Source organism: Podarcis gaigeae (assembly GCF_964106915.1).
Source record: "Podarcis gaigeae genome assembly, chromosome: 7".
Classification (NCBI taxonomy): domain Eukaryota; kingdom Metazoa; phylum Chordata; class Lepidosauria; order Squamata; family Lacertidae; genus Podarcis; species Podarcis gaigeae.
Genome location: NC_139683.1, coordinates 87,532,797 through 87,557,969, shown reverse-complemented (window position 1 = coordinate 87,557,969; position 25,173 = coordinate 87,532,797). Strand labels below are relative to the sequence as shown.

General features: G+C 47.7%; 1 protein-coding gene across 1 annotated transcript; it reads right to left on the bottom strand.

Annotated features, from left to right (window-relative positions):
- Positions 1-3,054: 3,054 nt before the first annotated feature.
- Positions 3,055-16,863, bottom strand: HBEGF (heparin binding EGF like growth factor). Its single transcript, XM_083748706.1, has 6 exons — positions 16,687-16,863; positions 15,533-15,715; positions 9,325-9,496; positions 6,816-6,971; positions 5,850-5,941; positions 3,055-3,615 (listed from the first exon to the last, which is right to left on the bottom strand). Exons 1-5 carry the CDS (start codon positions 16,727-16,729, stop codon positions 5,869-5,871), a joined length of 627 nt encoding a protein of 208 aa, XP_083604832.1. The 5' UTR covers positions 16,730-16,863; the 3' UTR covers positions 3,055-3,615; positions 5,850-5,868.
- Between the last annotated feature and the right edge of the window lie 8,310 nt (positions 16,864-25,173).

Sequence of the window (25,173 nt, the reverse complement as noted above, 5' to 3'; positions counted from 1 at the left end):
AAAAATCCTTGGCTTGTAAACACTTTGACTATTGTCATGCTTTTCGGGTTTGGAACAGGGGAAGGCTTCATGCCCTATTACTAATCCTATGAGCCAGTCTCCATTGTTAACCACCCACGGCCACTATTAACATAAAAATGCCAAATGGCTTCAGAAGGGCTCACCATTGGCTAAAAGAGTGATGTCACCTAGCTATTAAACAAGGAATTTACAGTGGCTGCTGAAGGAGCAGAAGGTCTTCATCTGGCATGTGGGCAGAACAGCATGCAAGGAAGGAGGGAGGCCCAGGGAAGAAAGAAACTTAAATCTTCAGTTTTTAAGTTTGCATGTATGACACACCAAAATGGTGCAAATGTTCCAGTTCCTCCTCAGGATGGATGTTTAGGAAAGCAGCTGGGGGAGAAGAGGGGGGGGGAACCCTGGCATGAAGCTGCAGGATCTGCTGTTGAAACAGTCTGGGGAGATTTGCATATTGGATTCATCTCTAGGTGCTAGCAGATTTCAGGTTGCACCAACAGTTGCTGGGACAAAGGGGCAATCATTTTAATAGAATACATATAATACAGATCCATCTCTAGCACTAAATGCAATGCAGCAGAGACAGATGCAAAGAGAAATGATGCAATCTTTGTACTAGCAATGCTGGAGAATAGTTTTAGCAGCACACAAGGTCAAAGTTGGTCAAGGTGGCATGAAGATGACCATGCTTCACCTCAGCCAGCCTAGGTAGACAGTAGGAGTGTTTCCCAGACATCAACCACTATATGAGCAAACTGAGCGTGCATGGGATAACCTAGCCAAGGTGTTGGCCCACTTGCTTTCCTATCTGCAGAATAGACCCTACTGTGGGCTGATCTAACGGAACCACCTACCTGATGCAGCACCCTTTAGTGCAGGCATGGCCAAACTTTGCCCTCCAGATGTTTTGGGGCTACAACTCCGATTATCCCTAGCTAACAGGACCAGTTGTCAGGGATGATGGGAACTATAGTTCCAAAACATCTGGAGGGCCAAGTATGGCCATGCCTGCTTTGGTGTTTCCTCAATTAGGCAAAGGGTCCAACAAGCTTCTGAACACCAGTTGCTGGAAACCACAGGAGCGGAGAGGGCATCTGGTTGGCCAGTGTGGAAACAGGACACTGGACCAGATGTGCCATTGGCCTGATCCAGCAGGCTATTCTTATGTTCTTATGCAAAGTTACTCTAGCCTAGCAAGCTGAGCACTTTCCAAACTGTGCCACAACTGTGGGTACATGGCAATGAGAAGCTCTTGACTTCAATCCAACCTTAGCCAGCAGCCCAACCAACAAGCATTAGAGATGTCTCCCAATGCCAAGAGTGCCAACACATATTGCCTTCACGCTCTTAAGGGGGTGAGGAACCCCTCCTCTTTTAAGGCTTCCGGGCATCTGCTGGATGGACTTACTGCACCCCGTTAAAGATATTTCCTAAACCTCTGGTTCCGATAGGTGTGCTTTTTCTATTTAGGACCTCTTCAGAAGCCTACCTTGCGAGCTACAGATGTGTGGTGGTGCCTCAGCTGCTGTGGGGGATCCTGATGTCAATTTTATTACAACAAACTATTTTCCCCTAGGTTTCAAAATGCAGCCCTGTGCCATTGAGAAAATGTAATTACCCACATGCTCAGCTTGTGGAATATTTCCCTCCCCAAAACATAGCTCAGTGGGGTGGAGGGGGAGAATGACTGATAGTCTGGGCTTGAAATGACCAGATCTATGGCAGCAGTGGAGCCAATTTTTCCAACCAACTATTAGCAGAGGCCCAAACCCTGCCTTCCGGAGGACGTGGCTCAGAAGGAACTTGGTGGCTCATCTGCATCTTCTACAGTCAACCCCACTGTTGCCAAGTCCTCTCCTCACATTTGGCAGGTTAGGCTGCCAACGGTTTCTCTCTCCAAAATGCCATCACTATATAGATAATAAGGAACTCAACTTTTCTGGCTTCTGTGTAACAGGATTCCTTAAAAAACTCTTAAAGAGGAAAATTGATCATGCTTGGCACTCAATTCCTATGCATGTGTGACAATTTAGAATTACCCACTGGTTGACATTAAGGAGAATCTCACTCTCTCGTCAAACCACTTCAGAACTGATCAGATGGAAACTCAGCCAAGTGTCTATTATTCATTAAAAAGCAGACTCAGATGCCCCCAAATACCTCATAAAAAAGCACCACCTTGTCTATTTGAGGCATCTCCTAGCCTTGAAGTTTGAGATAAATAGCAATAGTCATGCTGCGTGAGAAAAAGGTTTAATTCTCACTGAGGTCATAAACCTGGTACCTTAGATTCACCACTCCAGATTGCGGGATGAGGCTCATACAACTGTATACACTTTCATACAATATTAAGCAAATAAAGTGGGAAGGTGTCTCAGCAGAATCCTTCCCCCTGACTGCATCTATTCTATGTTGAAGAATGTATTTTTTTCATACGTCAAAACATTAGCATGTAAATCTCTGTATGCAACATGGGGTGGTATAAACCAGGCATAGTTTTATCCCTTTGGGCTTAAAATTCAGCAAGAGCAACTGTTGCTGTCCCCACCCCACAAAGCCCACGACTATATTTATCACCGATGGAGCATAAGACTCTTAAACTTAGGACCATGGGTCAAGCCCCACATTGGGCGAAAAATTCCTCATGGTCCCTTCCAACTCTACAGTTCTATGATTCTTTGATTCAGCAAAAGTATGCCTGTGAGACAACCTTTGGTAATCTGTTAATTTCCAGGTGTTTTGGAATACAACTCCCATCAGCCCCCACTGGCCAGCTGGACATCTTGATAAAACTATTGTGAAGGAAACATTCTGAGATTTGCAGCCAGCATTCCACATTGATTCACGTGCTCCTCAAAGCAAAATCTTGGGTACCTCCAGCTGTAACAGATCTGCCCTGGGAAGTTGCCCCCCCCCTCCCCGCACGCATTTTTTGCATGATGGCACTGCAAGAAGGTTATGTTTTAATTTAGAAATTATAATTTTGCAACCATTCTAATTGATTCTTCCCTAAATTAATATTCAAGTAACAGCAAGTTATAACAAAGGGTTATTTATTAGAGAATGTTACACTGCACAATCCTTCTGTCTCTCCACTTGATGACAGAGCTACAGGATCAAGCCTAAATAAATAATATGTACAATGTATCTAAAATAAATATATAATTTAAAATGAAATATCTTGTTAAATAGTTTTTCTGCCCTACTCCCCACCATTTAATAGAGTTCCAAAGTTAGATTTCTGCAGCAGAGTCCAAGTCTTTCACAGTTAAATCCTCAGCAGATGTCTGAAGAATCCAACTTGCTGGTGTATTGTCTTCTTGCAAAGATGTTTCTTTCCAATGATACCAAGGCAAAGTCCAACTCTTCTCCTTAGGCTGTGGCTCCACATTTCAGGAACAAGCACTCATTGGAGAAAAGTCTCTCTCTTGGAAAGATCTTCCTATTTGGAGGGGATGAATTGCTTCTTCAACAAAGCAAAGATCTGACACAGTCTCTTCCACTCATACAAACTCCCTTTTGACGTTGAAATGTGTCGTGGGGGGGAGAGTTTTGTCCACTGGATTGTGGAAATAAGAGCTGCTCCAGTGCTGAATCCTGCAATGTAATGAAAGGAAGGATCACATCTAAGCTAAATATGCACCACTCACAAGACTCAAATATTGTGCCCTTCTAAGTGCCCTGCCTGTGCAAACATTGCAGCTTCCCAAATGGAATGACCCCCCTCTCCTTTCCCTATGCACTGTTATGGGGGCTCAGCTGCCCCCCCCCCGAGCCAATTTTCAGGAGAATGGGGGAAGCCCCATTGGACAAATGGAAGTCTTTGTGCAAGGCTTCTTTCTGCAGATGGGGCTAGTTAGCTGGACCCCATCCTGCATGTGCAATTAAAAAAAAATCTACCAAGAAGGTTATTCTCCATACCCCACAGTTATGTAGGCTGCTACCTCGAAAGAGAATAATTCCACTGAAGTCAACTGGAGCTACTCCAGGAGGACTAGTGTAGAATAAGTGACTTGAGTCCTAAAATGATGCACCCTTGTGGAATTCAGTTGCCCTTTGTGACTCTCCCTACTTGCTTGCAGTGAATTCAGCATAAAGGTAAAGGTAAAGGTACCCCTGCCCGTACGGGCCAGTCTTGCCAGACTCTGGGGTTGTGCGCCCATCTCACTCAAGAGGCCAGGGGCCAGCGCTGTCCGAAGACACTTCCGGGTCACGTGGCCAGCGTGACATCGCTGCTCTGGCGAGCCAGAGCTGCACACGGAAACGCCGTTTACCTTCCCGCTAGAAAGCGGTCCCTATTTATCTACTTGCACCCGAGGGTGCTTTCGAACTGCTAGGTTGGCAGGCGCTGGGACTGAGCAACGGGAGCGCACCCCACCGCGGGGATTCGAACCGCCGACCTTTCGATCGGCAAGCCCTAGGCGCTGAGGCATTTACCCACAGCGCCACCCGCGTCCCGACATTTATTTGTGTGTCTCTGTGTGCACATACATACATTTATTTGTGTGTCTCTGTGTGCACACTCTCTCTCTGGATTTGTCTTGATTAAAGAGGCTAAGCCTTTGGAAACCTATTGTCCAGCATTCACAGCTATTCCCACAACTAATGGAAGGGTCTTCTGGGGGCCACACACAGCACCCATTACCAAGGACTACAGCTATGGCCTGCAGCTTCTGAAGAGAGGTGACTGTGGCTGGAATCTTGCAGCCTCCAGAGAAGGGCAAGTGAGAGTAAAGAGTGTTGCCTTAAAGCTTTAAAGAAGGCGTGTAACCCAGAGGGAGGCACCTCCGCAAGAAGAAAGGTGGAACAAGTGGCCAGGGACTTGCCACCCACTGGAGAGGGGACCACCCATACAGAAGATCAGGGGGCAAAGTCCAAGGGAAGTAATCCAGAGGCACAACACACAGAACTTCCCTCAGGGCCTAAAGCCCCCTCGGCTGCTTCTAAAGGATGCTGTTATGACAGCACCCAGGAACACAAGCACAAGCTCATGTATGCTGGTTTCGTTCACGATTCAGATATGCCTAATTGTCAATAATCAATTTGCTGTCCTATCAAATACTTGCTTGAAGGCTAATTAAACTGAGTTAGCCAGCTCAAAGTGCCAAGGGTCATATATCTGAGGCAAAACGCGTAACAGTTTCCTGTGAGTAGGACAAAGGCAAATATACTAGGGGACACAGATACATTTGTGGTTTTAGACTGGAACACTCTGAGATCAGTAGTGAACAATCATATTTCAAAATTGCTGGCACCATTAGTGTGGAGGCAGGTGACATGTTTGTGCCAGGGTGGAGACTAGGTTTTTGTGATAGTGGCTGGCCCATCATAGCATCACAGCACACTGCCATAGACAGCATGAAGGAGAGCTTTGGAAAATCTGGGGGAGTGAAATGAAATAAAGTATTTGTGGGTTGGAATCCATCCTGGGGTGGGTGTGTTCCACCTCATAAGTATTGCCACCAGTGGGTTATGAGTAATAACTTGCAATAGCTTCTTCTTTCTGTAATATGTGCCCTTTTTATACAAAGACTTATTGATTAGTATTCCCTATGCTGTTGTCTGAGTAATTACAAAGGGGCTTCTCTACTCTCTAGCGTAGCATCTCAGCCTCCCGGGGTGGTCAAGAAGGAGTCACCTGTGACAAGAGTTAACCCATAATTCAGCCCAAACAGGTGCGTCAATAGGAGGCAATGCTGTACATTATCCTTTAGTTTGCCACAGGATAAAGAAACTTCCCTTCAGGCTAAAGAAAGGACAGAATTTATTGAAATCTCTTCGCAGCACACTAACACACAGTCTTCCCATAGCTTATGTGCTTGAGGGGTTACCTTTCAATCTCAGGACATCTCAGTGGTTGACAGTGATGCCCAGTTTAACCTTCTCTTCACTCTCTACATCATACACTCCTTGCTTGTGACACCTGGAAAAAAATAGAAAGACAGAGACCAAGATAAATTCCAGTTCTAACCCTGTACGATAATTGCACCACCCCACTGCCACTGGCTAAAAGGACCTGTTGCTGTCACCTTCCTGATCCTGGGATCTGAGTATGAGAAATTCCATCTTGCATTTCTTGGCAAGGGACCAGTCACAAGATGTGGAATACCTTAGACTGAAATGGGACTCGCTGGCTCCCTGCCCAGGCTTCCTCAACAGGGCAGACAGGCTAGGATGCCATTCACAGAATCATTGAACTGGAACGGGTTCCCAAAACTACGTAGCCCAACTAGCAGCACCAAGGCAGGACTCATTACAAATTTTGACAAGTCAATTGCCACAAGGGGTTAATCTGAAAGCAGGCTGCCCAGAGAACCCCAGTGGCAGGGCAACGACAAATAAAGTCATGGGGACATTGACAAAGTGGTGGATTTGGACCTCAAGCAATTCCTAGTTAAACACTGGTGGGCAGAGATCCATCAAGTCTCAGTTCCCAGCCAGTGGAATTAAAATGTAAAGGATTCATATCCCAGGAGTTGATGGGGAACTGAACAAAGCAAGGACCACAAAGCACTTTGTTTCATAAAGGACTTGGTGATCACAGACCAGGTGTGCAAATACAGAACTTGGGATTCAACAGCAGCTCTGCAGAGTCCAAAGTGGCAAGCAAGGAACCTGGTCTGCCTTTGAAGCTGTGGAGGTCTGGCCCTGTCAGCAGTTTTATGCTTGCTAACTTCACATAATCCACCTCAGAATAAGACCAGAGGTCAAGTGTGAACTTTCCCCCATTTGGCATACAGAAGACAGCACTGCATCTCAATTCCTGCATCTCTTCTCAGCCCTGCCAAGCAGCTTACCTGAGCATCAGCAACACGGCAATGATGATAAGACATAGAGATGACAGCACCACTGCTGTGACTGCCAGGATAGTTGTGTGGTTGTAACTACGGGAGGGGTTCTCCACCGGAAGACTAAGAGCATGGCATCGCGCCCCATGGTACCCTTCTTCACATCTAGAGTTGCAGATGAAAAGCAAACAGTGTATAAGGCTTGTTCCAGACCGTAGCAATAAAATGATAGCTAGTCACATTGATATGACGGTCTCCTTTCATCTAAGTTTAATGCTCAGAAGGCTATTCATATTTCAAAGTGAAACACACCACTTTTTCCACCCCCCTCCCACTGATATAATTTGGTATTACATGGTAGAACTCATGCAATGAACTCTCCTGCCTTTACTCCATCAGCTATACATGGCTAACATCAGTAAGACACATACACTGACATTAGTTTAAGTATTATTTAAGTCATTAAAGCCATTACGTTAAAAATTACTAAAGAGTTGCAGCCTCTGGAGACAATTGCACACAGTTGTCTTTCAGAATCTTTGCTGGAAATCTATTTAGGTCTCCCTGTGTTACAGACCCCAGAGGAATTTTGAGTGTGCAATAACTCAGCAAGGTCTAGAGATTTTTTCCTCCAGCTATCAAAGGCTTGGCTAAAAGGAGAATTTTTGCATCCATTGGGCTGTTAATCTCTACCCACATACTTAGTATTTTCACTCTCAAAAAGAAGGGGAATTGCCACAACTGACTCACACTTTCCCATTTTCCTACCCTCAACAGTAGGAATATTTTCATTCTTCCTTGGGGACAGAGCACACTTCTTAAAGAGAATAAGTGATACAGTAGTCTCTTGTTAATTTGTCCTGACAGTTACTCACACAGTTAAAGAACGTGATGGGGCCAGCTCCCCAAATTATCTTCCCACACATTCCCACCCCCCGCCTGGATGAGTAAAACTAAAAAAACCCACCAAAACATAGAACCAGCTTTGCACTAAGGCCCAATCAGGAAGGAAAGAGGGTCTTTCCAAACACGCAGCTCAAATGTCTGATGCTTAGAAAGAGCTCGCTTGAAAGCAGCACATTCCACAAATCAGTGTCATCTTCAAGCTCCAATGCTCAGATTATAAGGAAGCCAAAGGGAGAATGGCATGATGAGGGATGATGCAGACCCCAGCCTCCCAATGCTCACTGCTGCCCAGATCCAGGCACTAGCGACCTCAGCTAACCAGCCAACATGATGCATGGCCCTATTCTAGCAGTGACGTGATGGGCCCAAAGGGGAAATGATAATAAAAGACCCAGCAGCAGACAACAAAACAGCAGCCATCTGCCAAGGGAAGGGCAGAGAGTCCCACAATCACTCTGCATGTCTGGGCTGGGTAAGGCAAAACTGATTTGGAATTCATAATACAGCATACTGTATGGTAATGCCACCCTGTAAACGCGTTTGCAAACTGTAAGGATAAGGGGCTCAGGGTCAGGGGAAACAGCTTTCCCAAGGCAAAACATTACCAATCTTGTTGTTGCCATTGGAGGTATGCACTGACAAACAAGTCGACTTGAAGAAAATCAAGCCTCCGTATGGGGAGCACATTCCTGATGCTCAGTTTCCTGAAAATGCTGCAGTTCTTGCACTTAGAAGCAAGATACTTCCCCTTGGTGGTCTGCAGGAAACTGAGAAGTAAAGCCTAAAGCTAAAGGGCAGGGGGTGCTTTAGAATGGATAATCACAGGTATTTTCATAGCTGGGAATAGTTATGTTATTTGCAGCAAGGACAAATAGCATTTTACTGTAGTCACCTTGGTAGTAAAAACTTCCCATTTCTCCATTGCAATGAAATCAAATTATATGCATACATGGAGATTTCCCTATCTTATCTTCATAACACTCCTGTGTGCTAGGTAGGGGCAGCCACGCCTTTGCAGCTGAGAAATGAGCTGACTCCAAGACTCTCCAGACCCAATCCAGCGCCTTATTTGCTAGATCTCTATTTTGCCATCTCTGCTGTTAATTTATTTTCTCATTTCAACTTTGTTGTCCAGAGTAGAACCAGAAAGTTGCCTACACTTCTGAAATTGCCCACCCAGCTTCTTGCATAAGCCTGTATCTTTAGTGAAAAAAGGATTTGCTCAGCAAATGAAAACTCAGTCACTTGGAAGAAACTCAATCAAAGGTTCTAAGCAATCACTGCACTGAGGTTGTCCACCTCTTACTAAATTTGAGCTTTCATTGTTGAACCAGGGTGCTACCGGAAGGAACTCTAGTCTCTATTATATACAGGGGTTTTCTTTTAGGTCTCTGAGGACCAAACTCCCATTCTCCAAGACCACAACGCACCTGTTCTTGACTCTTTATTCCTTATTGAAAAAGGAAAATAACCCTGCAGCACAGTTATTGCGCTGTTCTAGGGAGCTACTGGAGAAGGATAATATGCTCCACAGTGAAAAGAAAACCATATATATTTGTTTTGATTATCTGCAAAGACCATCCCCAGAACAGGAAAACCGTGATGAACTTACATGCAATGTGCGCGTTTTAATGCCTTGAGATATTTGCATTCTCCGTGAATACAATAGTCCTTGTATCTTCGCAGGCAGGGGTCTCTCTTTCTCCCTTTGCCCTTCCTCCTTTTTTTCCCTTTCCCTTCCTTCACTGGAGTCACAGGTTCTTGTGGATTGGAAAGGAAGGCAACTAGGAAAAGAAAGAAAACACCAATTTCATGTTACCATATATTAATTAGACTAACAATCCTCTACAATAGTCAATATACCCCATTCCTTTGTTCAAGAAAATAAAATTCAGCTGTGATGCCACTTAATAAACACAAACCCCTAATTATACAAGATCTGATCTGATCATTTGCCCTGTAGGGGTGGGCAGATTTCAGGAGTATGAAACCTACTTTATTTTCTACTATAACCTCTGAGGTCCACCAACTGGTACAAATTGGGTGGAGAAACACCCAAGAACCTGGGATTAAGGAATGGGGCACCTGTGAGCACATATTCACCACAAGAATTAGTTTCAGATACTAAAACTGAGCTCCCACAAAAATCAACTCCTGGTTTTCAATCCAACTTCCACATTTTTAGCAGCTTGCTTTCGTTGGGGGAAATACTTTTTTGTCAATTGGAAGTCAGAAGAACTTGCCAATCTACTCCAAAACTGTGGGGGTCCCAGTCCATTCCAAATCTACCTTCTCCCTGCCTCCAGTTTACTGGAAGCCCAGCAATCGCGACTTCCTCAGTGCTGCTGGTGCTGGAGCTCCCTTGAACTCTGGAGGCCGACTTCCTCTGCCTCGACTCCAATATCCCACCCTGCTCACCACATCCTTCCTGTTCCATTTGCAGGGTGTTCAGGGAGTTCATACAGCAGCTGACAAGACAGGCGGTGGATGGTGCAAAACTGCAAACCAAACATCTCTTTTATTCCCAAGCTGCTTCAAGTGCAGGGAAGAGGAGCCCTCCGATCTCTGTGTTACCCCATGTTTGGTGCATGGGCTTGCTGGGCCCAGCAAAGGGGGCCTACAATGTCACTTCTGTGATTCGCCCCACCCCTCCGCTGCGCCAGTGCTGTTTGAGCATGTTGAGGTCTAAGCTGCTATTTGTGCATTCCAGATAGGGCTCACAGTGCCTGAAAAGCAACTGAGATCTCATCTAGGAATAGCCCTTCCTCTTTCCCCTGCATGCTGCAGAGGTCTCTGAGCACAATGCTTTGTTCAAACACATACAGTACTTCCAGTGCACAAACATGCTACTGGAAATCAAGGCAGGATTTTGCGCACACGAACATGAGCCTGTCACGCCGTACGTGCTGGCCTCTGCAAAAGGGCAGGCACAAAGCATCGTGCTCCTATTCCAGGCATTTTGCAGCATGGGGGCAACTAATTCTGCTGTGATTAACTGCTGGCTGACTTAGGACCACTTTCCCATTGGGCCACATGTAAGACTTTGAGGCCAGTAGCTGCTTCTCCTTTTCAAGGTGTGTGTTCAAGTGCTTGTGCAGTTATCACCAGGTGTGTCATACAGGTAGAGGCACCTGGCAGCCGGATGCAGCTGGCTCTCCCCACCACATCCACCACTCTCTAATCAGTGAGCCATCCCTTCGAGTCATACATATTCCTTCAGAGGGAGGGGAACCTTTGAGTCCCTGAGAAGTGCAGAAGCAGAGGCTAGACAGACAGAGCCATAAGGCCCTTTACAATTCCCCTCGGCCCCATCAGGAGGCTTCTGCTCCACTCCGAGCCCTCCTATTATTGGCAGCCCCCTGTCCTGCCCCCTCCTCCCTGAATAGCTGTGTGCTAGGAGTCAGCCTCCCTAAGGAGCAGGAAGCTCTGTACAGAGCGGCTTCGCCAAGGAACAAGCCAAACGTTTATCGCCCTCTCCCAGGCATTCCAGCTAACAATACTGGGGCCTGTCAGTATCATGTGTGCAGCTCAGCTTCTCCCACACAGGGCCGCTTCACCTGCAATGTAGGTCATGGGCCACCCACCATGTACTCGAAGGCCACTGCTCTCTCCTCTTTCCAAATCTATTCTAAGTGGAAATTAGAATGATTGACAAAACCAACCCTTCCAAACTATTGCATCTGTTGCTGCCTGATAAAGTCACCTTTCCACACAGGCCTCAGGTTTTGTAGCAATATAGGCTTCATAGTGGCCAAAAGTTTGGACAGAAGCCCAGATGAAAGAAACCAGATGCAGATCTCAAGGGGTTGTTTCTGTCTCGCTGCAATTAAAAGCTCTTTGGTTCTTCATGCCCATCAACTTACAGAGCAGTTAATCCCTTGAAGGGGCAGGTGGGGGCGAGGGGGGCAGAGTTAGCTGAAATGGTAGATCAGAGAAACACTGAACGGCCCAAAAATGTTTTGAAAGTAGAAGAGATAAAGGGATTGTGACTTAACCAACTTGTGATTCAGCCCACCAAGCACCACAAAGTGCTGCCCATGCCACCTTCCAGATCCATCAGGTCCTCTGAATTTGAAGACTGATGCTGTTCACCCTACCACAAATCCCCAAAAATATATGGAATAGGGAACTGAAGAAAAGCAGCTAAGGAGGAGAATAGGAAAGTTAGAAGTGAAGGAGAAAAAAGTCAAAGGTATTTAGAAAATAAAAGTTAAAATGTAAATAGATATTTATTTATTTTTTAAAAAGGAGCAAAATATGGAGACAAGAAAGAATGAGGTGCAGCAGTGAGAAAGGGACGGAAGGCTGCGCACATATCCAAGGGCGCCAGTCCCATCACTTGGGTGAAAAGACATTAGGACTCGGCCAAGATTAAGGAGAAGAAAGACAAGACTATTGAAAGAAAGATGAAAAGAGACTCAACAGAAGCACAGTCAGCCCTGCTGAAAGAAGATGCAACTCTGCCGGTCTTCATCAATCAACCTGGTTAGCAGCAGCAGCAGCAGCAGCAGCAGCTCAGAGCTCTTCCCATGGTTGACTCTGCTGGTGCCTCCAGATTTAGCAGAAAGCACGCAGAGATTCAGGACATAAATGGGCAAAGAGGAAGAACTAGAAAGCCAGCCAAACCCCCAAGATGGCACAACTTAACCTTCGTGACTAAGCTGAGCAAGGTAAGAGGAGCCGTGCTGTGTGGGTGGGAGGCAGCGAGTCATCTGCGCATCCCCACCTCCGACCAACAGCACCCACAGGCTGGAAAGTTAATACTTCCGCCTGGATCAACCCACACAAAGTAATCAACACAAGGCGTCAAATAACTAATTTTCCATGCTTTGAGACCATCACCCAGCAGTTAATCTCCTCTCACTCAGCTTTCTCTGTGACCAGAATTCCGTAATACAGTGCAAATGCCCAAAGGCCTCTCCTGCTTTATTGTACCTAAGAATACTGTTGCTATGGAACCCCAGGGCTGGCCAATGTTTTCTAGAAGAGGAAGGACGTTTCGCCAAAGGAAGGAGGAAGCGTGAGGGAAATCCTGAGCTTGCCAGGTTTGCAAGTCCTTGGAGAGAAACAGTTAATGAGGAAGAAATTAAGGAGTGATCTGGTAAGCTTATGACCACACCAGAGCACTTGTGAAGCTGGAGAGCATGAAATCATCATGTCTCCAGCAAAGCATGTTGTGTTTCCACACAAGAGGGTGGGAACCATCCTGTAGCAGATGAAGTAGCAACTCTGCATAGCCACACTTTCCAAATTCCACAGCAGCAGACAGAAGCCCCAGGATTTCATGGCAACTTCACCAAAGTCCCCTGACCCCGCAGCTATCGGACTTTGTAATTATATTGAAGTGCAGAGGCTTTGCGGAAAGTGGTTGCACTTGATAAAAGGACAAAAAGTTGTGGGCAGAACAGGATGCAGCTCTAAGGTCTTGTGGGCAGCTGGAATGTGTGGTTGGCTCAGAAAAGGCACTGGGGCCCTCTAGGGTAAAAGTGAGCTCAGAAAATAGAAACAAGGAACTACTAAAACATCAGCGCACTGTGACATCAAGCAAATAAGGCAGGAATTTCCGTGGGAACATTCCAGCCTGGTTCCCTCCCTTGTCCTGGGGACTCACTTCTATTAGCCAGGACTGTGCACACAAAACAGCCCAGACTTTCATCTCTGCAGAACTTCAACGTTAGCATATAACAGAAATGATCAACTCTGAAGCAAATATGAAAGATCAAGTCACCTGCTTTTAACTCTCCTACTTCTCTAGCATTTTCTACTCCTACCACACTTTATCATCCCCCCCAGGAACAAATCTCAGAGACAAGAAGCTACCAATTCCAAGCAGACTTAAATGGAAGTAAATTTCACTGAAGTTCAACTGAATTTTGTGCCCAATTTAATGTGTTTGTGGTGGAGGCAAAAGACAACAAAGCAAACCTGTAACACCAGAATTAAAAGAGTGGACCTGTCTCTTGGACAGTAGAGGGGCCTATGCTTAACCTTTCAGGATAAACAGCAAACCATACCTCACAAGGACGATCTGGCTACACAGCCATGCACATGTGTTTTGCAAGATAGGTAAAAAGCTGAACCGCACAATGAGGAGGGTGAAAGTTAATTTGTTGCCTGGACAGTTATAGGGTCCATAAAGCATAGAATTCTTCATGCCTCTTCTGAGGAGTCTGAGGTGTATTTGATCCCCAAAGGTTAAAATAATCCATAAAAAAGATGTCATATGGAACTACTTCAGAACATGGTCCCCTAGTCTAGACTGCCTGAGGTTCTCCACAGCATAATGGAGCCACCAGTGATTGGACTTGGCAATATATATATATATATATATATATGCTTTCGTAGATTTTCACGGGTACAGGAATGCAGGTTTTGGTGTCCTCGGGTGTCTTCCCGTGTAAAAGTTGGGGTGTCTAGGCGACGTTTCGACGAGGTCTCACTCGTCATCTTCAGGCTGGTGCTTTCGGCTTCTTGTTACTGGAACAGAGCGGGATCTCAATGTTTGAGTTCCTATAAATACTGTAGAGGGGGTGTGGTGTCTAGCCTCCAATGTTCTGGGCAGAGAGGAAGTTCCCAGGCTAGTGTGCCTTTTCTTCTTTTGTTCCTTAATTACTTGAGAGATACCTTGAGTGATTTCTTGAGTGATATCCTGAGTACCACTTAGGTGGGTCATTAGGTGTGGATTAGTTGCTAAAGTCTTTGTGTCTTGACCTCTTGAACTTTGTGAAGAGTTTTCCTGAGAAGATGGCTGTATTGCACTTAGTTGTGCTTTGGCTTGGCTTCGTGTATAGGGGCGAAACCACAAAACCACAGCTCGCCCCTATACACGAAGCCAAGCCAAAGCACAACTAAGTGCAATACAGCCATCTTCTCAGGAAAACTCTTCACAAAGTTCAAGAGGTCAAGACACAAAGACTTTAGCAACTAATCCACACCTAATGACCCACCTAAGTGGTACTCAGGATATCACTCAAGAAATCACTCAAGGTATCTCTCAAGTAATTAAGGAACAAAAGAAGAAAAGGCACACTAGCCTGGGAACTTCCTCTCTGCCCAGAACATTGGAGGCTAGACACCACACCCCCTCTACAGTATTTATAGGAACTCAAACATTGAGATCCCGCTCTGTTCCAGTAACAAGAAGCCGAAAGCACCAGCCTGAAGATGACGAGTGAGACCTCGTCGAAACGTCGCCTAGACACCCCAACTTTTACACGGGAAGACACCCGAGGACACCAAAACCTATATATATATATATATATATATATATATATATATATATATATATATAGTTAGCATGGCAATGTGACATGAAAACAATGTCCCTTCTCTAATCTTAATACTTCACCAGCTCCTGCCATATATATTATAAATCAAAGGACTCTGGTGCGGTTAACCCTGTGCTATATGGCAGCTAGTGAATGTAAAAATGTAAACATAAAGGACCCCTGGACAGTTAAGTCCAGTCAAAGGCAACTATGGGGTGTGGTGCTCAATGGAACACCGTGATGGAAGCCAGAGCACACAGAAACGCCCTTCTGATCGGCAAGCCCAAGCGGCTCAGTGGTTTAGACCACAGCGCCACCTGCATCCCCTGGCTAGTGAATGTAACTAAGGGCAAAGACACTCAGGACAGGCAATTTCTCTGCTTCCCCAGCACTGCATACTAGATAAGACACTCAAAGACCTGGATCCTGCAGAGGACCCTCCAATCGCCTCCTAATATTTGCACCACTCACCCCCACATACCGCTTCCCTCCCTTAATAGGCAGGTGACTGAGAAACATGTATCTCTTCCCCCACGGTGCCCCTGGACTCACCTCGAGGGAGTTCACTAAAGTTGTCCCCTGCAGACGACACACTTCCACCTCTCTCTCCTTCATGCTCCAAAGCCTCCCTGGCCGGAAGTAACTGGACGCTTGCCAGGTCCTCTCTGCCTTCCTGGTGGTAAACTTCATTCCTGAGCCCGCCAAGCTCTTCCCCCTTCAGCAGGATGGGCCAACCTGGAAACAAGGATCTTGGGTGAATCATCAGCCGCCAACTCCCTGCCCCAGCTTTTCATACAGTTTCATCACACAACTGCCCAAGAGCAATTAGAAAATGCGGGGGGGGGGGGAGGGAGGAAAAGAGAGAAGTCACTTGCGCACTCTCTCTCTCTATACACACACACACACACACACACACTGTACTGTATCAACCCCACCCCAAAGACAGGGCAAAAAACCAACGTATGAAAGACACATTTTCCAATTCCATGCAAGTGCATTAATACCTAGCAGATTCACACATGCCAGTGTGCCCAGATGTTTCCGAGGCATAACAAGCACTCTCTGCCAACACGGTGATGCCCGCGCAAAATACAAGTCTAGACATTTCAGCCACACACGACACTCCTGTCTCCCTGTTATTCCCATGCATACTTCCACCCATATTTGCAGGCTGGGTTTTCAACCTCGGGAGCCATAAAAACATTCTGACTCGGCAATGCCTGAAGCTTGCAGGAGTTCAGCAGAAGTTCCCTCGAGGCGCTTTCCACCGCGGTGTTGCATTCACCGTTTTACGGGCAAAAACTCTCCGACACCCCCGGCGGGACTCCTGCAACTGCATTATCCGCCTGCACCCACCCCAGCGATGCAACGCTATCTGGGCACCATATCGGCTGTCAAAACAGGCTAAATTTGGCAGCGGTGCAGCGAAGCCGGAGCAGACAGCGCCAGCGGGAGGGGATTCCGAGCGCAGGGCGAGCATCGCTTTGGGGAGAAGCGCGACGAGGAGTCCCTTTCTTTTCTGTGCGACCGAAAACCCGACGCGCGGCTCAGGCAGAGGCAAGAGCTCGTCGGTCCCGTCGGCTAACAGGAGAGAGTCGCGCACTCGCCGGGATCTCTTCCACGCCGCGGCCAAAGACGCGGAGCGCGCCTGCCCCACTTCGACGGCATCCCCGCCGGGCTCCCTTTCGCCCGCCGCCCCTTCTTACCTGCCGCCAGAAGGAGGCTCCAGAGGACCAGCGCCGCCCTCATGCTGCCCCGCGATCCCGACAGAAAAGCCAGAGTGCGGGGAGAAGCGGCCCTCGAGGGCAGCTGGGGCGCTCCTGGTCCGGCTCCCTCCGCTCGGCGCGCAGCCACTGCTCTCCGCCGCCCTCTCGCCCCGCGCCAGACTAAGCCCCGCGCCCACGTGGGACCCGCCGAAGGCGGCCAGGGGGCGGGACACCGCCCCGGGAGGCTCCTCGGGACCCGCCCCGTCCCGCCGCCCGATGACGTCGCCGGCACTCCCGCGGCGTGGGGGGGGGGGCTCCTCGCCCTGCCCGCGGGCGCGGCGGCGGCAGCAGACGGCGCTGAGCTGCCACCCGGGCCTGGGAACAGGGAATCCCTGCCCTGCCTCTCTCGGGAGGGAGGCCTCGCCCCGCCACGTGGGTTTCGGAGGAGAGAGGCAGCCGCTGCTGGGGAGGAGCGGAGGTCAAACAGGCAGCCGCGAGGAAGACGCTCCAGTGGCGTAGTGTGGGGGGTGCAGGGGGGGCTGGTCGCACCGGGCTCAACATATGGGGTTAGGGGGCGCAAATCCACGGGTTAGGGGGCGCAAATTACTTGCCTTGCCCCGGGTGCTGACAACCCACCCTACGCCACTGAGACTCGCCTCCTTTGCCCTGCTTTGCAGAAGAGGCTGGGGGAAAGCGGGAGACGGCCAGCCCCAGGGCGCCCCACCCTCTCCCCGTGGGGCCCCCACCTCCAGGGCGCCCCCAGCTCCGAGTGGTGCGGCTTCTGGACTGGGGGGGGGGCAGGAAAGAGCGCAGGCAGGCGAAGGGGGGAGCGCCTCCAGGCTGCCCCACTTGCTTGCCCTGTGTGGCCACCGCGGGGAGGATCGAGGCCCTGGTGCTTCCGCGTCTAGCGGGGAAACCGCAGGCAGCCACCTCTGCCTGCTGTTTCCCGGCAAGGAGGGCAGATCCACGCCACGGGGCGAAACTCGGCTCACGTTCACCCAGGTCAAAGACTCAGTTTGGCACACACACCCAGGCGTATTTTGCGCACGGTCTTTCCGTTTTTCGGATGCCTATTAATCGTCTTCCAAAGCAACTACTCTTCCCAACTTAAGAATGTAAAGTGAAACACCGGTGGGCATCAAAAGAGGTTAAAAGTTGCCCTCAAGTCAAATTTTTAAAAAATGTAGTATAAGCACTGATAACTGGGAAACACTGGCCTGCAAGCACCCCAGTCGGAGAGCAGCCTTCACCAAAGGTGTTTGGGATTTTGAAGAAGCACAAACTCAGAGCGGAAAGGAGCAATGAGCTAAGAGGAAGGCACTTTGGCAAACCCCTACCAGGATAAAATCTTGCCCAGAAAGCTATATCCCCGGCTATGGAAGGACGCGTGGATCAAGAAATGGCCTCCACAGTAACAAGACCATGCTCATGGAAGACAATTTACGAGCAATCACCAAAAAAGTTTTGTGTACACACACACACACACACACACACACACAGGCTGGGAGCCTCAATGATGCCTGCTATCCTTGGTCATCATGCTGGGTGACTTGCACTGGACTGAAGCAAGGGGCGTCCATCCCTGCTCTGCCCTTGATTGATCCCCATCTGGTGGGGTCGCCTTCTGGAGCATCTGGCGGGGCTTTGTGAATCAGCGCTTCAATTCCTTCCCAGACCTGCAGGTGCTGAGAGGTGCTGCTCCACCTCAGGGCATTTGGCCTGCGCCACAAGATCCTATCTTGCTTCTCCTGCTCTGTAAGGCATACATGAAACTAATGGATGAGATCATTTGGAGGTTGGGGCTGAGGTGCCATGTGGACACAGTTATGGGAGGGCAATGGAAGTGATTCACCAGTGCCTGGAGACAATTTAGAAATGAAGGGGAGCCCCCAAAAACCTGGAATTTAATCCCGACCAGGCAGACACGTGGCAGCCTTCTGTGTTCCTATTCTGCCATTGACTTTTCAAGCCTTAAATGGTCTGCAACCAGGTCATGTTTAGGTGAGCTTTTTCCCAAATATAATGGTACCTTGGTTTTCAAACATAATCCATTCCGGAAGACCGTTCAAGTTCCAAAATGTTCGAAATGACCGAGGTGCAAAGGGTGGTCTGCAAATTTAATGGAGAAACACTCAGCAGAAGCCATTTGACTTCCAAGGTGCATTTGAAAACAGAAGCATTTACTTCCTGGTTTTCGGCGTTTGAAAACCAAAACGTTCAACTTCCAAGACATTCGAAAACCGAGGTACCACTGTACAGCTGCTTAGAGGCCTTCCCTTGGGGCCACTGCAAATTGTTCCACTGGTGAGCACAAAGGATGCGGCACTTGCAATGATTTTTCAAATCCCATCTCTAAGCTCCTTTCAGCAGAAATTGAAAGCTTTCCCCCCACCAGCCGGCTTCTAACAGGTGATTGAACTTTTTGCCTTTGCCTCGGTTTTTAGTTTTGCTAACTATGTATTGTGTCTTTGTTAGTTTTATTAATTTAAATGACTGTGGGGTTTTTAACTGTATTTTATTATTAAGTTGTTTTCAGTAAAGCTGCAGAAAAATGAGATATAAATAAATTCAGGTCTTATTAGAGGAATGGGTGTAGGGATGCTCTCTTAACAGAGCTGTGCTTTGACACAGTTGTGGGGGGAGCCATCCTGCAACCATTACCGGCCCTCATGTTCAGGATGATTGATTATGTGCCTCGGAGGTAGGGATGCAGTTGCTGCCATATAAAGAAGAAAGAGGGAGTACCAATAGCACCAGACCCTTAAGCAATGCAGCTATCTGAGTGCTCATCTTAAGTGGGGAGAGGCTTCCTTGCCATGTTTATGGGGGTGACTCCCTTGCACTCTCTGCTTAGAGCTTTCTCATTCCTCCTAGCTGGGTTTCTGTGCGTGATAAGACCAAGGTGATAGCCAGCTGCTAGCCAGACACTATGGATGACTTGGAGCAAGGAATGAGGAAAGAGCTTTACGCATTTCTCCAGGTCTGGGAAAAGACTACAGGGAAACATCACCCAATGACTCCCCTGTAAGAAGGCGTTTCTTAACACATGGGTGACAAGTATTGGCACATAGGTGATGAGAAGGTGGAAGAGAATCCCTGTTTAATCAACATCTGATATCTCCCGGATTCATTTTGAGAACACATTGGCTGATTCACAAATTTTAAAAAATCAGAAAATCTCCATGTAGACATGTATAACAGGTACGTCCAACAGGTAGATCATGATCTACTGGTAGATCACTGGACGTCTGTGGTAGATCACTGGTAGATCACTCTCTCCACCCAAAGAAGCTCAACAAGTTTGGTTCCCCTACCAGTAGATCATGATCTACCTGTTGGACGTACCTGTTATACATGTCTACATGGAGATTGCCCTACACCCCCCAAAAATGGGGCTTTCCTCATCTCTAAAAAGAGCTCAACAACTTTATCCTGAACCCCCAAAAAGGGGGTAGGTCACTTCCAGTCTTTAACTCGGTGAGTAGATCACAGTCTCTTGGGAGTTGGCCACCCCTGGTGTATAACAATCGGATGATGGAAGGGTGTCAATCAAAGGAAATAAATCAGAATACTAATATTTTCAGTGTGACAACTCAATAGTCTCATGTTTCACTTTTCCGTCACCACACACCAATGAGCTTCAGTGTAGGAGAAACTTTGTATGAGCAAATTTACTGGCTCAGAGCAAGAGCCCATCTCATCCCGCAGCCACTGTCAGCAGCCACTCAGGTGCAAGTTTGAAATGGAAACTTATGAATGGGGCCAGGATGACTGTGCCCATCTCCAGCATCTGTGAAGCAGGATCATTATACTGATCAGGGACGATGGAAGTTGTTGTCAGCGTTATTATACTGCCACACAGACATTCCATGTTAATAGTCACTAGCTATGCACATTGCCCTTACTGAAAAAGGTGCAATAAACTGAGAGCAAATACCATATTTGTTCTCTTTTTCAGGCACTTCCACTGAAACCAACTAGTGGGGTGGGAGAGCTGGGGGGGGGGGATTTCACATCTGGCAACCAATCTCCCGCTTTGGTTTCATGGGTAGACAAGTCTAAGAAGCCTGGGACACAAATGTTCACGGCCCTCATAGCAGATGGTGGCTCATTGACCAGAAGTAATGTATTTAGCATTAACTCTGGAAGTGTACACACAAGCCTTCAAACAGCCTTTTCTGTTTCACTCTCTTCCCTCTCTCAGCCAGTGTGGAAGTGAGAGACGTTCCTATAAATCCACTGAGGCCTGTAATAATACATTGCAGCATGGAGTGCCTCTGTTCAGTAGTCTAGAGTCTCCAGTGTTTCCCAACCTTGTGCCTCCAGATGTTTTTGGCCTACAACTCCCATCATCCCTGACCACTGGTCTTGCTAGCTAGGGATGATGGGAGTTGTAGGCCAAAAACATCTGGAGGCACAAGGTTGGGAAACAGCCACGCTGTCTAGCATTTCCCTATCCCAGTTTTCCGTTCCATCCCCCATGGCCCAACACTCAGCCTTCTGTGGCCTCTGAGCATGTCCAAGTCCCTGTAGGTCTGGTTTGGGGGATGGGGATGCTTAGGGTTCATCTACAAACTCCAGGGTCGCACTGAGCATGTTAATGGCTCCCTCTTGTTTCTCAGTAACCCCAGTTTGGCTACATAGCTGTCATAACTCAGCATCTGAGTTCACTCTTTGTATATACAGAGGTGAAATCCACTATTTCACCACAGCTGTGATTGAGTCAGCGCCATATCCTCTCCCCAAACAAAAGGTAGAAGCAAAGTCAGGAATCCATACAGTTTCATAGGTAAAGGTAAAGGTAAAGGTACCCCTGCCCGTACGGGCCAGCCTTGACAGACTCTGGGGTTGTGCGCCCATCTCACTCAAGAGGCCAGGGGCCAGCGCTGTCCGGAGACACTTCCGGGTCACGTGGTCAGCGTGACAAAGCTGCATCTGGCGAGCCAGAGCCGCACACGGAAACGCCGTTTACCTTCCCGCTGGTAAGCGGTCCCTATTTATCTACTTGCACCTGGAGGTGCTTTCGAACTGCTAGGTTGGCAGGCACTGGGACCAAGCAGCGGGAGCGCACCCCGCCGCAGGGATTCGAACCGCCGACCTTTCGATCGGCAAGTCCTAGGCGCTGAGGCTTTAACCCACAGCGCCACCTGCGTCCCTCTGATACAGTTTCATACTCAGGCCTTATTTTGTGTAGGAAATGTTTGGGGTGACGTGGAGTCTGAAAATAATTAAAAGTGTAACACGTCTTTATGAATGTCAGTGGAGCTACTGCATCAGGGGCAGACTTGGGCAATCATTCATAAAATGGCACCTCCTGTGCAAGGTCAAAATTTGGCACCCCCAAATGGATCTTCTCAATTATGGATCTTCTCAGTTTTGCACCACCTTCGCTTGGAGCCTTGTGCAGGGGGATCCCAGTGCCCCAAATCCAGGGCTGACCACATGCAACTGAGTGCAGGATTTAGGCTGCTTTGAGCAGGGATGGGGGTGTTAAAATAGGTTGCTGACCTTTGCTGCAACCTGAGGAATGTTTGGCATGGAGATCTTTAAGTAGTTCTCTCTCAAAGAGTTCCCATTTGCTTCTCTGGATTATGATACAGGTTGGTTGTGACCTCCCACAACCTACAATAGGTGTGCAATAATACTAGCCTACGTTGCAGCAATAAAAATGGGCCTATAAATAGACTTTTCAGTATTTAAGAAAACCAGCTGCTCAGTTAATAATAGGAAATTCACAAGCAGTCCAACCACCACCAAGTCTAGATAACCTTGTAGACGCCCTAGCCTCACAAGGAAATGGTGAGGTGAGGTGGGTGGTGAACCTGATTCCTTCTGAGCATCCTTACCAGCATCAACTGGCTCCTTGGTATTCTGGGGCTCTTCAAGATATGTAGCAAACCAGGTGAAGGCTAGCGCAAAAGTAGTGCAAGTCTCACTGCATAATTGTGGGGGCAAGGGGGCAGATGGCTGCCTCCATCACAGGTTGTGGCCTTCTAGCCCAGCTTGGAGCATGCTCACTAGGTACTCATGGCACCTTTTCTCCAGGTCGGGGGGTGAGCACAAGTGTCTCAATCACTCACCAGGCTTGAGGTTTCAAGTAGGTCTACTTGAGAGTCAGCTGGTCTTCTTGGAGTGAAGGGGAATGGGGGGGATGACACAGTTCCTCATCCCATTCCTGTACTGCTGCTAGAACCTCCGGCAGCAGGGCAAGTCCTCCCAGCTGGTCTTCTGCCAAAGGAGCTATCTGGGTCTTGTGTTACTGTTCTGTTCCAGCCTAAGTGTGGTTGTCTGCTGGGCAAGACTCCAGGTTCTGGTGAAGCAAAGTTCAAGAAAGCAGCTAGCACCCTGGATAGCTCCACATGAAGCTCAGGTTGGAGGGTGTTTTGAGCTCAAATGTTGCTTCATCAACAAGCAAATCCAGATAACCTGAAATAGAGCTGTAGCCCCACCTGAGTAACTATTCCACCTTTGGTGAGTGAGGGCTTTTCAGCTAAATGGGCCTAGCCTGCTTCAGCAGCTGTTAACTCTGACACCCAGGTAGACTATGGTTCTGCTGGGACTTCTGGTTTGGTGTTCTCCAAATTCAATGCAACACACCTTACTCAGGCAAGAAAGGTGTTGGATCTTTGGGGGAAATCTGGGGCCAGTTGTTGTTGTTGATGATAATGATGATGTTAATTTTATTATTTATGCCCCACCCATCTGGCTTGGTTGCCCCAGCCTTTCTGAGCGGCTTCCAACACACACATGATAAAACGTGTCCCTGTTGCCACCAATGCATTGGCTCACTTTGAGCGGCACGGACGCATTGTTACCACGGTGACCTGTGATTGGCAGGCATTGCTAGTATTGCCATAGCTACCGTGGTTGTGGCTGTTGTTTTTACTCAGCCATGTGTGTCTGGAGTGGTGAGTTTCCTCACTTCTGAGCTGGGTGACTTTAGAACTTTGTGGCTGTTGCACTAGTGTAGTGGTGGCATCCCTTTCCCCTGGCATAATTTGTGGGTAGGAGTGCTCAGTGAATTTTATGATGCCCTGCCTGGAAATATATTTTCAAAAGCCGTTACTGTTCTGTAAATATTCCAGTTTCTCCCCGATGTTCATAGACAGGTTCTGCTTTAAGTGCTGAAAGAGATTAATTACCAATTCTTCTATTTCTGAAAACCAATTCTTCTATTTCTGAAAACCATTTTTCATGTTCATTCCATAAACGATCTTCTTGTACATTTTCAGTGAAATCTCTTATTCTACACAGGGGCAAATGCAAGAGGGACGCCTTCACCCCCGTGTGGCCCCCCTTTATTACACACGCAGCCCAACAAGACAAGAACAAGAACCCACTGACAGCATACGAATCAATATGGCTAACTTGACCCAACAACCTCTTCCTCCCTCACACATAAACAAATCTCACTGCAGTCAACTGAAGGCAACCAGCCATGCCCTCTCTCACTGCCAGTGAAAACCAAGAAATGAATAGAGAGAGAAGCTACCCAAGTGATGCTGACACAAAAACCTTGCACATATAGCAAGTAAAAGAATGAAAGTTTACCACACCCTCTCCCCCCACCTCTCTTCTCCCCCAACCTTATACTGATACACAACATTAATGTCTCACATCAAATGTAACTGATCTGTAGAAAAGACTCTATGACCTGAAAAAGGAGACAATACCATCTTTTATAACTCAAGAATTTTTAAAATAAAAACTATTTTTAAAAAATTCCTATTCTATATATAGACTGGCCATCCAGTTCCAAAAATTAGAACTATTTATTGTGTTAAATTGAGAGGGGGAAAGATTACAGAATATACCGTATTTTTCGTCCCATAGGGCGCACCGGCCCATAGGACACAACTAGTTTTTTTGGGGGGGGGAAATAAAGGAATTTTTCCCCCTTTATTTCCCCCCCAAAACCAGGTCGGGGAATCCAAACTAGGTTGGGGAACAGCGGGATGGCAGCGCTCTGCCTCTCTGCTGTCCCCCAAGCTTGTGGGCTGCAGGCTGCTGCCCGCAAACCTTGCGAGCCCACAGGAACTCCCGCCGGGCTTGCAAGGTTTGCGGATAGCTTCCTGAAGCCTGGAGAGCGAGAGGGGTCGGTGCGCACCCACCCCTCTCGCTCTCCAGGCTTCAACGAAAGCCTGCATTCGCCCCATAGGATGCACACACATTTCCCCTTCATTTTTGGAGGGGAAAAAGTGCGTCCTATAAGGCGAAAAATACGGTAAATTTGAGGCAAGCTGTGGTTGATAAATGTCCCGTTTAGACGGATAAATATTTCTGTCCTCTGGGATTTGGATTCCATCATTGGAGTTGGTGAACCTGGTGAGGTCTGGAGCGCTTTCTTTCCTGGTGTTGTGGGCTGAGTGTCAGTTGCTGTGTCCTGAGGACATAGACAAGGCACTTGGCTTGGTTCATACAATGAGCTGCATCTTGGACTCTTGCACCTCATGGCTTATAAAACCTGACAGGGAAGAGGCAGCTGAA